We start from the raw sequence: 15,127 nt of genomic DNA, 5'->3' as shown, positions 1-15,127 counted from the left end.
GGTTTGTCGATGATGAATTCAATTAGCTTTTGTAAGTCTGAGAAAATCTTTATTTTCGCCTTCATTCTTAAAAGATGTTTTTGCTGGGTATAGAATTCTAGGTTGACAGTTTTTTTCTTTAAAGTTGTTGCTTCACTGTCTTCAGGTGCGTATTTCGGGTAAGTCCAATGTCATTCTTTTCTTTGTTCCTCTGTATATAATGTGGTTTTTCTTGCTGCTTTCAAGATTTTTCTCTTTGTCACTGGTTACTTAGAAAGCTTTTGATCTTTTTGGGTCTTGCTTTTAGGGTTTCTTAGATGAGAACAGAGCATCATTTAGTCTAGGGCTAATTATTCCCCACAACTGGGGTAAAACCCTTCTGAGTACCTACCCAATGCCGCATGAATTAGAAGGTCTTTCCACTCTGGCTGATGAGAATAAGAGCTAATCCTGGTCCTGTGAGAGCCTGGGAAAGATTATTCCCACTAGTTCTTTTTGGTGCTTCCTTCCCCAGCCTCAAGGTACTTTCCTAACACCTATGAGCTCATTAGCACTTAGTTGAAGATTTGAAGGGAGACCCTCTGCAGATCTCTGAAGCTCTCTGTGCAGCTCTTTCCTCTCTGATGCTCTATCCTGTGAACTCTAGCTGCCTTGAGGATTTGGAGTTGGTCTCTCCAGGCAAGGAGCTGCAGCAATCGTAGGGCTCACCTTGCTGGTTTTGTTTCCCAGGGATCACCGCCCTTTGTTGCTTGATGTCCAGTATCTTGAAAACTGTTGATTCATATATTTTGTCCAGTCTTTTAGTTGTTTCAGGTGAGAGGGAAAATCCAGTCCCTGGATTGGTCCAGTCCCAAGATGTTACTCCATCTTGGCAGGAGGCAGAAGTTTATATTTTTCTTTTTCTTTTTTTTTTTTTTTTTGCGGTACGCGGGCCTCTCACTGTTGTGGCCTCTCCCATTGTGGAGCACAGGCTCCAGATGCACAGGCTCAGCGGCCATGGCTCACGGGCCTAGCCGCTCCGCGGCACGTGGGATCTTCCCGGACCAGGGCACGAACCCGTGTCCCCTGCATCGGCAGGTGGACTCTCAACCACTGCGCCACCGGGGAAGCCCCTATATTGTTTTTTAAGTTTGGAAAACTTTTTGAGGGCCTCTGGAGCCCTTGACTATGCCAAGCCAAGCTGCTTGTTATCAGGTCAGGAAAACGGGTGCTTACTGAAGAGGCTAAAAGGGCTTCCAACATCTACAAGGAAACTGAGCCATTCTAGAAGAGACAGGTGACTCTGCTTTTCTGTCAAGTCTTTGGCCCTTATCATTGTACTCAACTAACTATTTCACGTTCCTCTGCAGTGAAGGTTTTGTTCTCTTCTATTTTGAAACAATATCTCTCAGCTTACTTGAAATCTTGAGGTTTTTTTTTTTGCTTGGTTCCCACTTAGACGCTATTTGTGTATGTAGGTCACCAAAGACTTCTGTAGCTGAGGCAAATTGAAGTTTCTCAGTGGTATTTACAGCAACCAGCACCTGCTCCTGTAGAGAACCACTAACCCAAGATACTGTGTTTTACCTTGAAGATGAATTGCAGACATACTTTTAAAAGGCAAATCCTTCATTTCAAGGGTGAAAAAAATACCACTTAACAAAACATTCCAGCTGGTTAAATTTAGGACAAGAAAAAAACCTGACCCAAGAATATTCTCTGGCTTTGAGCCCAGGGTATTTTTCCTTTTGGAGTGAATTTGGTACAGTTTCATTCATGTGGAGCTGTTGCCTCCCAGCATTTTATTCTGGGATGGAAGGTCAATAATGATTGTCTTGTTGCTAAATCCAATGGACACTTCTCAGTTATTAACCTCCTTGACCTCTCGACAGTGTTTGAGATTATTGACTATTGTCTCTTTCTTAATACATTGCCTGGCTTTCCTTCTCCCTTTCTAGCCTTTCTTCCTCTACCTGTCTTTGCTGTTGGTATTCTTCTTGGCTCTTTCCTGAGCCTTCTTCTCACATTAAACATTCTATTTGGTATCTTTTATCCATGCCATGGCTTCACTGGGAATTCCTAAATCTATATTTTAGCCTAAGTATTTTTTCCTGTACTTATGTCCAGTGTATTCAACAGTTCACTTGACATATTCAGTTGGACAGCAAGGAAGTAACTCAACCTTAGCAGGCTCAGTGGTGAGCTCATCAAGTCTCCCCTCAGTCCAGCCCTTCCTCTCATGTTCTCCATCTCTGTAAAGGTCACTTCTGAATAGCTAATTTCTCAAGCCAGGATTTCTTGCCTTTTACCTTCCAATCAACCACCAAGTCCTGTTGATTCTACCTTTTTCCATCCCTATTGCTACTACACTAGTTTTTTTTTTAACCTGGGCCACTGGTAAAAACTTCACCTAACAGCACTTTTGGATTCCAACCCTCATGCCACCCCTCCACCTTCCCAATCCATTTTTTAAAAAAATTTATTTATTTATTATTTATTTTTGGCTGTGTTCGGTCTTCGTTGCTGCACGCGGGCTTTCTCTAGTTGTGGTGAGCGGGGGCTACTCTTCGTTGTGGTGGTGTGCGGGCTTCTTATTGCGGTGACTTCTCTTGTTTTGGAGCACGGGTTCTAGGTGCTCAGGCTTCAGTAGTTGTGGCATGCGGGCTCTGTAGTTGTGGCATTCAGGCTCAGTAGTTGTGGCTCGCGAGCTCTAGAGCGCAGGCTCAGTAGTTGAGGCGCACGGGCTTAGTTGCTCCGCGGCATGTGGGATCTTCCCAGACCAGGGCTCGAACCCGTGTCCCTTGCATTGGCAGCCGGATTCCTTTTTTTTTTTTTTTTTTTTTAAGATACAAAAGATGTCTTTTATTTCTTCAATAAAGCCCTCCAGGGTTCCCTGGTGGTGCAATGGTTAAGAATCCGCCTGCTGGGGCTTCCCTGGTGGCGCAGTGGTTGAGAGTCCGCCTGCGGATGCAGGGGACATGGGTTCATGCCCCGGTCCGGGAAGATCCCACATGCTGTGGAGCGGCTGGGCCCGTGAGCTGTGTCCAGGAAGATCCCATGTGCTGCGGAGCAACTAAGCCTGTATGCCACGACTACTGAGCTTGTGCTGTAGAGCCTGCAAGCCACTACTACTGAAGCCTATGGGCCTAGAGCCCGTGCTCCACAATAAAAGAAGCCACGGCAGTGAGAAGCCCGCACATCAGTATGAAGAGCAGCCCCTGCTCAACGCAACTAGAGAAAGCCTGCACGCAGCAATGAAGACCCAACACAGCCATAAATAAATAAATAAATAAATAAATAAATAAAGCCCTCCAAAATTTACTGTCCCATCTTGTAAGGCCCACATTTTCTCCAAGGACCAAACCCACAGCCTTTGGCATTGCCTAATTTACTTTACCAAGGAGTTAAAACCATGAACCAAAGCTTGCTGCTTAACCCTTTCACTGCTGACCTTCCCCATATCCGGGGCGGGGAGGGGGCGTCGGGGGTGTGTGTGACAATGAAATGCAGAGAGGAGAGGCCAGACACACAGGGTGTACTCGTGAGATGCAGGAGCACCAGCGTTAACGGAAATAAAGCCAGCTTTGGATAGGGGGCTCAGAAAGTTAGTCCCGGATATACTGGGACACGATGGGTCCCCTCCTCACAGTACATCTCTGGGCTTTCCTCTCCTCTGCTGCAGGTATCAAACCAAGCACTGTTCTTCCAAGATGCCCTGCCGGCCCAGGGGTCCAGGAGGCCATAGGTCTGGCCTCTGTGACATTCTGAATGCCTCCTAAGAACAGCAGTTTGACAACATAAATTATCCAGTGGCGTGGAGTCAGGCTCAGGCTGTATACCTCCACACTGCTCTTTATGGATCCCGCCCCGTGAGCTTCCCGATTCCCCCCTGACCCCTCCACCCCCCTTCCTGCCACATTTGGAGCTAAAGACACCAGCATTTGTTATGACTTCTGCATAAAGCAGTCATGGAAGTGGCCCCTTCAGGGTCTCTGGCTGTCCACTTCCTCTTGATCCTCCCCCATCCCTACAAAGTCCAGTCAACGCAGAAGAGATCATGCCTAGAGTTAAAAAGTGCAGTGTTTCTAAAGGGAAGAGAAACGTCACATAGAAAGTATTACAAAAAAGGATTAACTTTGTCAGCTGTCCACACACCATTAAGACCACATGCTTTATACAGCGGCAATGCAGTCAAGCCCACTTCTTCACTCAGCAGGCAGAGCTGGGAACAGGCCTCTTTGGCTCGGGAGGAGGCAGCTGAGGAAGACGGGGAGGCGCTAGGAGCTCTGCTGCTTCTGAAGTCTCCACTCCGAGGCAGCAGGGCGGGAGGATTCTTAACCACTGCGCCACAAAGGAAGTCCCCCCAATCCATTTTTTAATACTCTAGCCAGAGTGATCTTTCTAAAACACAAAACCTTTTGGGATCGCTCAAAATCTTTCAACGACTGCCCTACATTTAGGATAAAGCCCAAGCTCCTTTTAATAATATGTGAAGCCCTGTATGATGTTTACCTTCTTGCATATTCCTCCCTCCCTGCCATGTGTCCCATTGTTCCATTCCTCAAATGTATAAGCTTCTCTCATTATCTGGCCTTTGCATGTTTTGTTCTTTTTGCCTATAACCCCCTTCCTTCACCTCATTGGCTTGGCTAAATCATCCTTCAGGTCACTTTCTTTGAGAAGTCTTCTCCGACTTCCATTCTCATCTTGGTTGGCCCAGATCCCCAGGCTAAGTGAGATACTAATCTGTGTTTCTGCAGGTTGCCATGTTTCCTCCATTGTAACACTCATCCAGTCTTCCACCAGATTGTAAGCTCCATCTTGTTTACTTCTGTATGCTCAGCGTTCAGCGTAAGGCTCAGCACAGCATGGGTGCTTAGCTTAGTAAACATCTGTTGAATTGAATTTTAATGTGTTAGAAGCCATGGAGGTCTTAGTACTACTAGTTGAAGATTAGTGTGAAAGATGACATTCTATAGTGGTTCTTTGGCTGGATTCTTATTTCTCCACTGTTTATTTACTACCTTAGCAACCTGATTCATTTAACAACTCTGAAATTTAGTTGTCTCATCTGTAAATACAAATGCTTGAGCTTCCTGAAGGCAGACGGTGGGATGATTTTTTTCTTTTTCTGGTTGCTAGTATTTTATGTATTAGTCAATTACATTTCTTCTCTTGTGCAATGATTATTCACGTTCTTTGGTACATTTATTTTTTCTTACTGATTTGTAAGACTTCTTTGTACATGTATACATATTTGCCATATATTGTAAATATTTTACATTCATATTTTAATTTAAAAATTAAAAAATTTTTATGGCCATAGAAATACCTTTTTTTTAAAGTTAAAAAAATTTTTTTTTCAACCATTAAAAGCTGTAAAATCCACTCTTAGCTTACTTGCTGTACAAAAGTAGGTGGCTGGCCAGATTGGCCTGTAGGCAGAGTTTGCCAGCCCCTGCACTAGTATGTTCATTAAATCTGAGCCGTCTTTGCATTCCTGGAATATAGACCATTTGAATGTATTGTGAATATACTGCTGGATTTGATTTGCTAATATTTAGGAAGTTTGTGTCCATATTCATAAATCAGATTGGTCTAGCAGAGATTTCAAACTAGTTATAGGGCTGAGATATATTTTATTTGGCCTACATAATGTTTTTCAAAAATTTGAATGAATAGTCAATATTAAAAAATTGGGAGATGTCATATTAAAACTTAAACATTTCTAGCTTTTCTTTTAAAAAAGGAATGTGGCAAAACTGGGGGAATGTGGGCCTAGTTTTTGTCATATTTTTAATAGGTCTTCTTTTATCTATGTTTTCTATTTCATTAACTTCTACTCTTATTTTTATCTTTGACCTTTGGTCTATAGTTTTCTGTTGCTAACCTTATCTGGTTTTTGTCTTTGCCTAGGCTTGTATCTAGTACTGACAAATCTTCCAGTTTTTTTTTTTTTCTAGTTCTGAAATAGTTTTAAATTACATAGGCATTATCTGTTTCTTGAAGGTCTAATAGAATTGACCTCTAAAACTATCTGAGTCTTCTGTAATTTTGTCAGGTAGATTTTTAATTTCCTTTTGTATTTTGTCTATGGTTAGTGATCTATTAAAAATTTCAAACTCTTGTACCAATTTTAATAATTAATACTTTCTAGAAAAGCACCAATTTCCCCCCAGATTTTCAAATTTACAAATAAAGTTGCAATGGTTTTCTCTCATAATTTAAAGAATTACCTTTGTATCTTGGCTATCTTTCTTTCCTAAACTTGTTTATTTATAGTTTTCTTTGTTTTGCCAGAGTTCTGTTTTATTGGTCTTTTCAAAGAACCAGGCTATGGTTTTGTTGTTGAAGTCTGTTTTTTAAAAATAAATTTCAACTTTAACCTTATTATTTCCTTTTAAAATTTTCATCTGAATTAGCTGTTCCATTTCTCTTTGAAATGAGTCTTTAGTTTAAAGAATTTTGAACATTGTCTTGTTTTCTAAGTAAAATCATATTTCCCCTGAACTTTCTATTCTGTTCCATTGATCTGTTTGTCTTCTTTCTACGTTATTATAAGACTGTTTAACATCTGGTAGTCCTAGCCGCCTTTATTATTATTTTTCAAAATTGTTTTGGATATTGGACCAGATGATATCTTAAAGGCACTAAGGTTCTTTGATAGCTAATGTGAAAATGTACCCAAATAAACCTCTTTAGTCCCTTGCCTCCAAACACAAGTAGTCCTTATTCTTCTTGAAACAGAGTCAGTCTTAAAAAATATAATCAATCATTCTTTGTATGTGGATGTGCTGTATGTATATAGTGCATTTAAGTGGGGTTTTTTTGGTGTGTGTGTATGTCTGTGTGTGTGTGTCTGTGTGCTTGTGTATGTGCATAGGGTGCATGAAAATCTGGGGTGTGATTGTATATATGTGTGAGGTGTGTATGTGGTGTGTTTATTTGTGTGTGGGGTGTGATTGTATATATGTGTGAGGTGTGTATGTGGTGTGTTTATTTGTGTGTGGGGTGTGATTGTATATATGTGTGAGGTGTGTATGTGGTGTGTTTATTTGTGTGTGGGGTGTGATTGTATATATGCGTGAGGTGTGTATGTGGTGTGTTTATTTGTGTGTGGGGTGTATGTATATGGGATGTTTGTGTATCTGATGTATTCGTGAATGTACGTGGGAAGTGTTGTGTGTGTGTGTGTGTGTGTGTGTGTGTGCAGAGCGTGTGCAGTGTTAATATTGTATGTGTAGTTTGTTTATGTATGTGTGGAGTGTGTGTGAGTGTTAGAGGGATACTGAGGCCCATGACCAGGGGAGCTAGAGTGTTCAGGGCATGTCAGAAAGCCAGGCGTGGTCCTCAAACTCCCTTGTCTTTTTGGAGAAAGCAGGGCCATAAACCTCAACCCTTTCTGGATGTCTGCTGTAAACAGTAGTGTGGGTTAATGGGGCCAGTGTCTCCCGCAGTGCCACTGCCCAGGCTCCCACTCACTTCTGTCCTCCCCCTCCTGAGAAAAGAGTGACCTGCCCCTTTAAGAGCAGGAAGCTTCTAGTGCTCTACTAAGTAAAGGGGCCTTAATGTTGGTGGTGAGGGCGGTGAAGGTGGTGCCACTAGAGTCAGATCACTATCAGAGTGGCACTGGGGTCCCCAACTTATGGGGCAGGAGGAGTCAGGAGGGAACCTGCAAGGCAGCAGGACCTTTGTCCCGAGTAGGGGTGAAGTGCCAAGTGTGGGCCTCAGTCTTTTCTCCCTCAGGCCACATACAGATAATGCAAGTCTACCCAGCTCTCCTGCTGGCTTCTACCCTCCTGAATGTGTATCTGCCGGTTGCTCACAGCTTCCTGAGTCCAAGGCGGTCTCCCTTAGTGCAGGTGCTACAGTGGTCCCTGAGCTGTGAAGGGGCCACTGTCACCTTGGGCACATCACTTTTCCCTTTGTGGGCCTCCCTTTGCTCAGACTCCTGAACATCATCCTTTCTAATTCCTACTGGGGTGGACCCCCCTTTCAGGGGGCATCCTCAGGCCATGCCTAACTCATGCTCCCATCTTGGTCCCGCAGGTCTACAGCACTTTCAGCCTCCGTGTCCTGTCTGAATCCTGTGGCTTGAGCCTGAGGTTGCCTGTTTTCCTTGGCTGGATGGAGTGGCAGAGCTGGGATACTTCCCTGCCCAGAAAGGATGCCTGGACTCAGACTTCCCCAGCCAGGAGAAGGATCAGGCCCGCTCAAGTCCAGGGTGCAGGTAAGTCTGTCTGTCACTGGGCTGGGGCCAAGGGAGCAGGCTTGTCCCTGCTAAGGGCAGTGCTCAAGGAGTTGGGGTGGGGGAAGTGCAGAGCAGGGCTTCACAATGTGCCAGGATTTGAACAACCCACTGGCCTTCATGTGACTCATTTGCACTTGACCACTACTTTGTTGATTTCTGGGCTCCTTTTCCAGGTTCTGTTCCCCTCTGGTGGCCAGCTGGCCCTGTGGCATCTAGTTTCCTTACCTGCCTCAAGAAGGCAGGTCTGCTCCCTCCACCTGCCATTGGCCATGGGGCAGGAGTGGAGGCCAAGGAAGAACAGGAGGAGGATGGCCTTTGGGGCAGACCAGGCCTGGGTCCAAATTCCAGCCCTGCCCACCTTGGAAAAGTCACCTGCCCTCTCTGTGTGAGATTTACCAGGTTTATCCCTGGTAAATTGGGGCTAATACTTCTTAGGGTTACTGTGAAGATTAAATGAGAAGATGTGTGTAAATTGCCCAGCTCAGCCACGGGCACCTGGTACTCCATACATATAACTTTTCTCCCCACTTTCTTTCTTGCATCCCCCAACCTTGTCTTGAGTGGATCACTGAGCCACAGATATCCACTTGGCAACTGCCGACACTTCCCATTCTTAGATTTACATGAGACCAGCAGCTTTCCCCGGCAGCAACAGAGAGTTGCAGAGCAGATGTCTTTGAAACTGCTCCCAGGAGGCATCCCATGAATGTTTGCCGACAAAGCAGCGCAGGGGCTGACCTTCCTTCCAGCTCTGCTTCCTCGCAACGAGCTCTGGAGATTGAAAGTGCCTGCCCCCTCCACATACTATACTGTGCATTTCTGTCCCTCAGGTGCTGGGGGCCTGTGCTCCTGTCTCATGGCACCAGGCTGCCCATGGGGGGCCATGAGGCTGGCTGGAGGAAGCTGCTCTGGTGTGGACCTGTGCCAGGCTGCTCTCGTCCAAGAGAGGGCTCAAGAGAGAGATGGGCCAGGGTCAGGGAAGGGCCCTGCAGCTGGTGGGGGCTGGAGGTCCAAGGGTGGAGAACGTTTTCCCAAACCCCACCGCTTTGGGCCAGGAGGGTGCTCCCCTGCCCTTGCTTGGGTCTGGTGAGTACAGGTCTGAGCTTCAAAGCATGTTGCAAACCTAGCTAACTGCTGGCCTGGGGCAGCTGGGCGAGCAGGCCAAGCCCGCCGAGTGGGCGCGCCAGGAGCCGTGGGCCTGGTATGGGGCTGGCACCTGCAGCCCAGAACGGCCCCCGAGCCCCGAGCCTCGGTGGGGCCGCCCATCCTGCCGGCTCCACGGGGAGGACCGCCGTCCCGGCAGCAGATGGGCCGCGGGCGCCTCCTCCCCTCGGCCGGTGGCGGCTCGGTCAGGTGGAAATCTCCGCATTCAAACCGGCGCGGGCCAATCAGGGCCTGGCGCGCCCGCAGGTTCAAACGCGCGCTGAAGCCGGCCTCCCGCGCCCGCCGCCGAGACACTGGCGCGGGGGCGGTGAACCTGCTGCCTCGGTTACTGGGAGCAACACAGACGCCTCGAGTTACAGGCACCCCGGCCCGGCGGGAGCGGGGCCATTGCCATGGAGCGCTCCCTGCACCGCGTCTCCCTCGGGAGCCGGCGCGCCCACCCGGGCTTGTCCTTCTACCTCACCACTTTTGGTAAGTGCCCGCGGCGGCTGCCGCCAGGGACTGCTTCACCCTGCCCGCAGCGCCCAGAGAGGGCAACCCCCTCGTGGTGGCAGGTGAGGCAGGGAGCAGCCATCCTTCTGTTTGGGGACATCTGCCTCCCGTGGTCGCGCAGCAGGGGCTCAGGGCACAGGCTCAGGCCGCTCAAGCCGCCGGGCCCCGCCTGCTGCCTGGCCACTGGTGCCGAGTGCAGTTGGTTGTGCCTCACTTGGCTGGAACAGTCGTGCCCCAGTTAATCTTTCAGGGATGGAGTTTGCCACCACTGAGCTTCCCATTAACAAGCAGCTCAGGGTTAAGTCAAGGTCTTGTTACTACATCTCCAGACCTCCTCAGTCTCTCTTCCCTTTGGCTCAGGGACAGGACAGGTGCTGGGTCAGCCCCAATGGCCTTGGCTTCCTGTGGGCTCACCTTGGAGCGGCTGCAGCGCCACGGCTCTGGTGGATGCCTGACCTGCAGCAGAGATGGGAGAATTCTCCCCTCCAGGAGCTACTGCGCTCTCAGCAGGGTCCCAGGGCTGCCCTGGGGGCTTGAGGCGGAAAGAATTGGGCAGTAGGCTCCTGCTTCCAAGCCCCTAGATAGCAGGAGTGGGTTCCCCCAAATAACAGCTGGGCAGCAGCTGCCCCAATGGTCTGGGCAAACCTGGGCTTCCAAGTCCCCACAGTAAGATAAATAGCCGTGTCCTAGGATACAGCTCTTCCTAGCCCTTGTTTCCTCACTGGTTCTGCAACTCTCTGTGGGCAGGGAGTTATGTCTCCTCTCTGAAGACTTGAGATCCCCAGAGGAAGGTCTCCCAGTGAGCCAGCTGCAGAGTTGGTACCTGAGCTCAAGCCTTCTGAGATGACGTGTACAGCACATTAAAAAAAACCTTTTTTATAATTTTTTTTATTATAAAAAAATATATTTTTTATATTATAAAAATTATATAAAAACCTTTTATATAATTTTCCTTGTGAAAGTTGGGGCAGTTACTGCAACATAAGTGGACTTTGCCCACATTTCAAAGACAGAGCACCTAAGGAGCTGTGCCCTCCTTGGGGTTCCGGCTCTCCTACTCTCGGGCTTACCTCTATCAGCACGCTTGGCTCTTCACAACCTGCCTTCTTCTCTAGGGGCAGAGGGAGTAACGGAAAAGCAGTGGCTTGACCCCTAGAAATGGCCTGTGGTCTGGCATCCTGGAATTCACAGGTCCAGTTGGTAGAAGGTAACAAGAGTAATTAACTCAACACCGTTTGTTGCATGTTTATCACGTGCCATGCCGTGTGCCAAGTGCTTTCCCTCCATCATCTCATTTAATCCTCCCAACCGGTGGAGGCAATTCCTGTTATCCCCACGAGGATGTGGGATTCTACCAGATAGGGGAGGTTCCCGGGATGCTCTGAGCTGGTGGTACTGGAGTGGTCAGGAAAGAGTGGCGGAGAGCTGTGAGGCCTTGTTAGCTTAGCCGTGTCCTGATTAAAAAGTAAAAAACGTTTCACTGTTTTTTCTCCTTATTATCACGGTAGGATGTATTCATTGTTGAAAACTTAGTGAAAAGAGGAAAGCGAAAATCACCTGTAATCTGACTCCCCAGAGGAGGCCATTGTTAACATGGTTTATATCCTTCCAGACTTATTTCTGTGTGTGTGTGTGTGTGTGTGTGTGTGTGTGTGTATTTGTGTGTGCCTAATTTTAACAAAATTGAGATTCTGCTGTATGTACAGCTTTGTAACCCATTTCTTTTCCTTACTGGTATGATGTGACTATTTCCTTGTATCAGCCCATATTCTTGTACTGAGTTAATCTCCCTGCCGGATCTGGGAAGTTGGGGAGGGTCCAACCCAGCAGGGAGTGGATGACCTGCCCAGCCACGGCCTCAGGGCTGCGTTGGGTGGGTATCAGGGTGTGATGTGACCTGAGTGTGTGCCGGGGCGGGCAGGAACCTGGTGGGGTGGGGAGCCTCCGGCTCCACGTATGCAGCCTCCTCTCAAATCTCTCCGTGGACCGACACTGGAAGAGTTCTCTCCTGCTTCCTTCATTAGCTCTGTTTCCTTGACAAATGCCGTCCCTCTTCCAGGCTGCTGATTTCTTTGTACACTGAGTGATCTTTGCTTGTCTGCTTGGGAATGAAGAGTTTTACCAGTGGTTTTCAAACGTGGCCAGTTATCAGAAGCACCTGGAGATCCCAGAGATCCTGGTTTAATAGGTCTGGGGTACAGTCAAAGAATCTGTAATTTTAAGAAGCCACAGAAGTATTTTGTTGATGAGCCAGGTTTGGAAGCTATGGATTCAGAGTCAGTTGGCTATCAAGTATTCAGTTTTTGGCTATCAACTATTCAGTTTGATAGCCAACTTGGACTCCCTTAAAATGAAGGTCTTTGCTAAGTTTTCCTCAGTTCACTGGCTTTTCCCCAGCATGGCAGGTGGCCCCTGGCCTTCAGCAGTGGGCTTTTTGCCCTGTGGAACCAGAGGAAGCTGCTGCTTAACTGGTAGTTCCCTGAGCACAAATAGGTAAAGGGAGCTACATTTCCAGCATCTCTGGAACTAAAAAGAAACAAAATTGTTTTGACCAGAATTTTTTTCAGGGAGAATACTGTATGGAATATGTCGTGATTTATGTATTTGTGTGTGTGTGTGTGTGTGTGTATGAGTATAGTTCCTTGTCCCCCAATAAGGGGCACCTTCAAGTAACGTTAGTTGGCCATACATTATGTTGCCTTCTAAGGAGGTGGCCTGGCTTCAAGGGAGGGGGTTGAGTAAACTAGAGCTCGAACCCAGCTACTCCAGAGGGATTTTATATTTATGAGAAATGGTATAATTTGAAGAAGCCATTACAGGTGCACATACGTTTTTTTTTCCTTCAGGATCATATATTTTAATTTTATTAGTGTATTTTTTAACTTAAAAAATAGCTTTTCTGAGATATAATTCACATACATACAATTCACTCATTTAAATTATACAATTAAATGTTTTTTAGTACATTCACAGAGTTGTGTAACCATTACCACAGTCAATTTTAGACCATTTTTATCACTTCAAAAAGAAACACTATACCCTTTAGTTTATTACCCCCAATTCCCAATCCTCTCTGTCCCCTAACTCTAAGCAATCACTAATTTACTTTCTGTCCTTATATACTTGCTTATTCTGGACATTTCATATAAATGGAATCCTATAATAGGTGGCCTTTTGTGACTGGCTTCTTTCAGTTAGCATAATGTTTACAAAGTTCATCCATATTGTAGCATATATCAGTATTTCATTCAGTTTTACAGCTGAGTAATATTCTATTGTATGGATATACCACATTTTGTTTATTAATTCATTGATGGACATCTGCATTGTTTCTGTCTTTTGGCTATTATCAATATTGCTCTGCTATGAACACTGATACACAAGTTTTTGTGTGGACAAATGTTTTCAGTTCTCTTGGGTATACACCTAGGAGTGGAATTGCTAGGTCAAATGGTAACTCTATGTTTAACTATTTGAGAAACTACGAAACTCTTTTCCAGAGTGGTTGCACCATTTTGCATTTCTGTCAGCAAGGCATGAGGGTTTTGCTTTCTCCACAACCTCACCAACACTTGCTATTATCTGACTTTCTTTTTTTTTTTGGTACGCGGGCCTCTCACTGTTGTGGCCTCTCCCGTTGTGGAGCACAGGCTCTGGACGCACAGGCTCAGCGGCCATGGCTCACAGGTCTAGCCGCTCCGTGGCATGTGGGATCTTCCCAGACAAGGGCATGAATCCGTGTCCCCTGCATCGAGGCAGACTCTCAACCACTGCGCCACCAGGGAAGCCCTATCTGACTTTTTGATTCTAGCCATCCTAGTGGATGTGAAGTGGTTATCTCATTGTGGTTTTGATTTGCGTTTCCCTGATGACCAGTGCTATTTAGCATCTTTTCATGTGCTTATTGGCTATTTGTATATCTTCTTTAGAGAAAAATTTATTCAGATTCTTTGCCCATTTAATTTAAAAATTTAAAATTAATTTAAATAGCCAATTTAAGGAGTACTTGTTTATTTTTGAGTTGTAAGAGTTCTTTATATATGCTAAATACTAGCCCCTTATCAGATATTATTTACAAATATTTTCTCTCAATCTGTGGGTTTTTTTTTTTTGCGACACGCGGGCCTCTCACTGTTGTGGCCTCTCCCGTTGCGGAGCACAGGCTCTGGACGCGCAGGCTCAGCGGCCATGGCTCACGCGCCTAGCCGCTCCGCGGCATGTGGGATCTTCCCGGGCCGGGGCACGCACGAACCCACGTCCCCTGCATTGGCAGGTGGACTGTCAACCACTGCACCACCAGGGAAGCCCAATCTGTGGGTTTTTTGATCCACTTTCTTGATAGTGTTCTATGAAGCTCAAATTTTTTTCATTTTGATGGAGTCCAATTAATCCATTTTTAATTTTGTTGCTGTGCTTTTGGTGTCAAATCTCAGCATCTACTATCGTATCCAAGATCACAGAAATTTACCTCTATGTTTTCTTCTCAGAGTTTTATAGTTTTGAGGGCTTCCCTGGTGGTACAGTGGTTAGGAGTCTGCCTGCCAATGCAGGGGACATGGGTTCGAGCCCTGGTCTGGGAAGATCCCACATGCTGCGGAGCAACTAAGCCCGTGCGCCACAACTACTGACTGTACTCTAGAGCCCGCGAACCACAACTACTGAGCCCGCGCAGCACAACTACTGCAGCCTGCGCACCCAGAGCCTGTGCTCCGCAACAAGAGAAGCCACCGCAATGAGAAGCCTGCGCACCACAACGAAGTGTAGCCCCACTTGCCACAACTAGAGAAAGCCCGTGTGCAGCAACAAAGACCCAGTGCAGCCAAAAATAAACAAAATAAATAAATTTATTAAAAAAAAAAGAGTTGTATAGTTTTGACTCTTAGATTTAGGTCTTTGAGTTTGAGTTAAAAGCTTATTTTTAAAAAAACATTTTGAGTTAATTTTTGTGTATCGTGTGAGGAAAGGATCCAGCTTCATTCACGTGTATATGGTATCCAGTTCTCCTGGCATCGTTTATTGAAAATGCTATTATATCGTCATTGGATGGTCTTGGCACCTATGTTGAAAATTAATTGACCATACATACATGAGTTTCTTTCTGGACTTTTAATTCTGTTCCATTAATCTGTTTGTCTGTTCTTATGCCAGTATCACACTGTCTTGAAAACGGCTGCTTTGTAGTAAGTTTTGAAATTGGGAAGTGTGAATCCTTCAATTTTGTTCTTCTTTTTCAAGATTGTTTTGACTCTCTTGGGTTCCACA

The 15,127-nt window shown here is 46.1% G+C and overlaps 1 protein-coding gene across 1 annotated transcript in view; it reads left to right on the top strand.

The window, feature by feature from the left end:
* RGS3 (regulator of G protein signaling 3) overlaps positions 1-15,127 on the top strand; it is a 145,050-nt gene that overhangs the window by 6,173 nt on the left and 123,750 nt on the right. Inside the window, exon 2 of the mRNA XM_032634931.1 lies at positions 8,008-8,188. Within this exon, the coding sequence (XP_032490822.1) occupies positions 8,086-8,188 (103 nt within the window). The 5' untranslated portion in view covers positions 8,008-8,085. The remainder of the gene's footprint in view (positions 1-8,007; positions 8,189-15,127) is intronic.

Source organism: Phocoena sinus, chromosome 6 (genome assembly GCF_008692025.1).
Source record: "Phocoena sinus isolate mPhoSin1 chromosome 6, mPhoSin1.pri, whole genome shotgun sequence".
In the NCBI taxonomy this organism is placed as follows: Eukaryota; Metazoa; Chordata; class Mammalia; order Artiodactyla; family Phocoenidae; genus Phocoena; species Phocoena sinus.
This window is presented reverse-complemented; position numbering and strand designations above follow the sequence as displayed.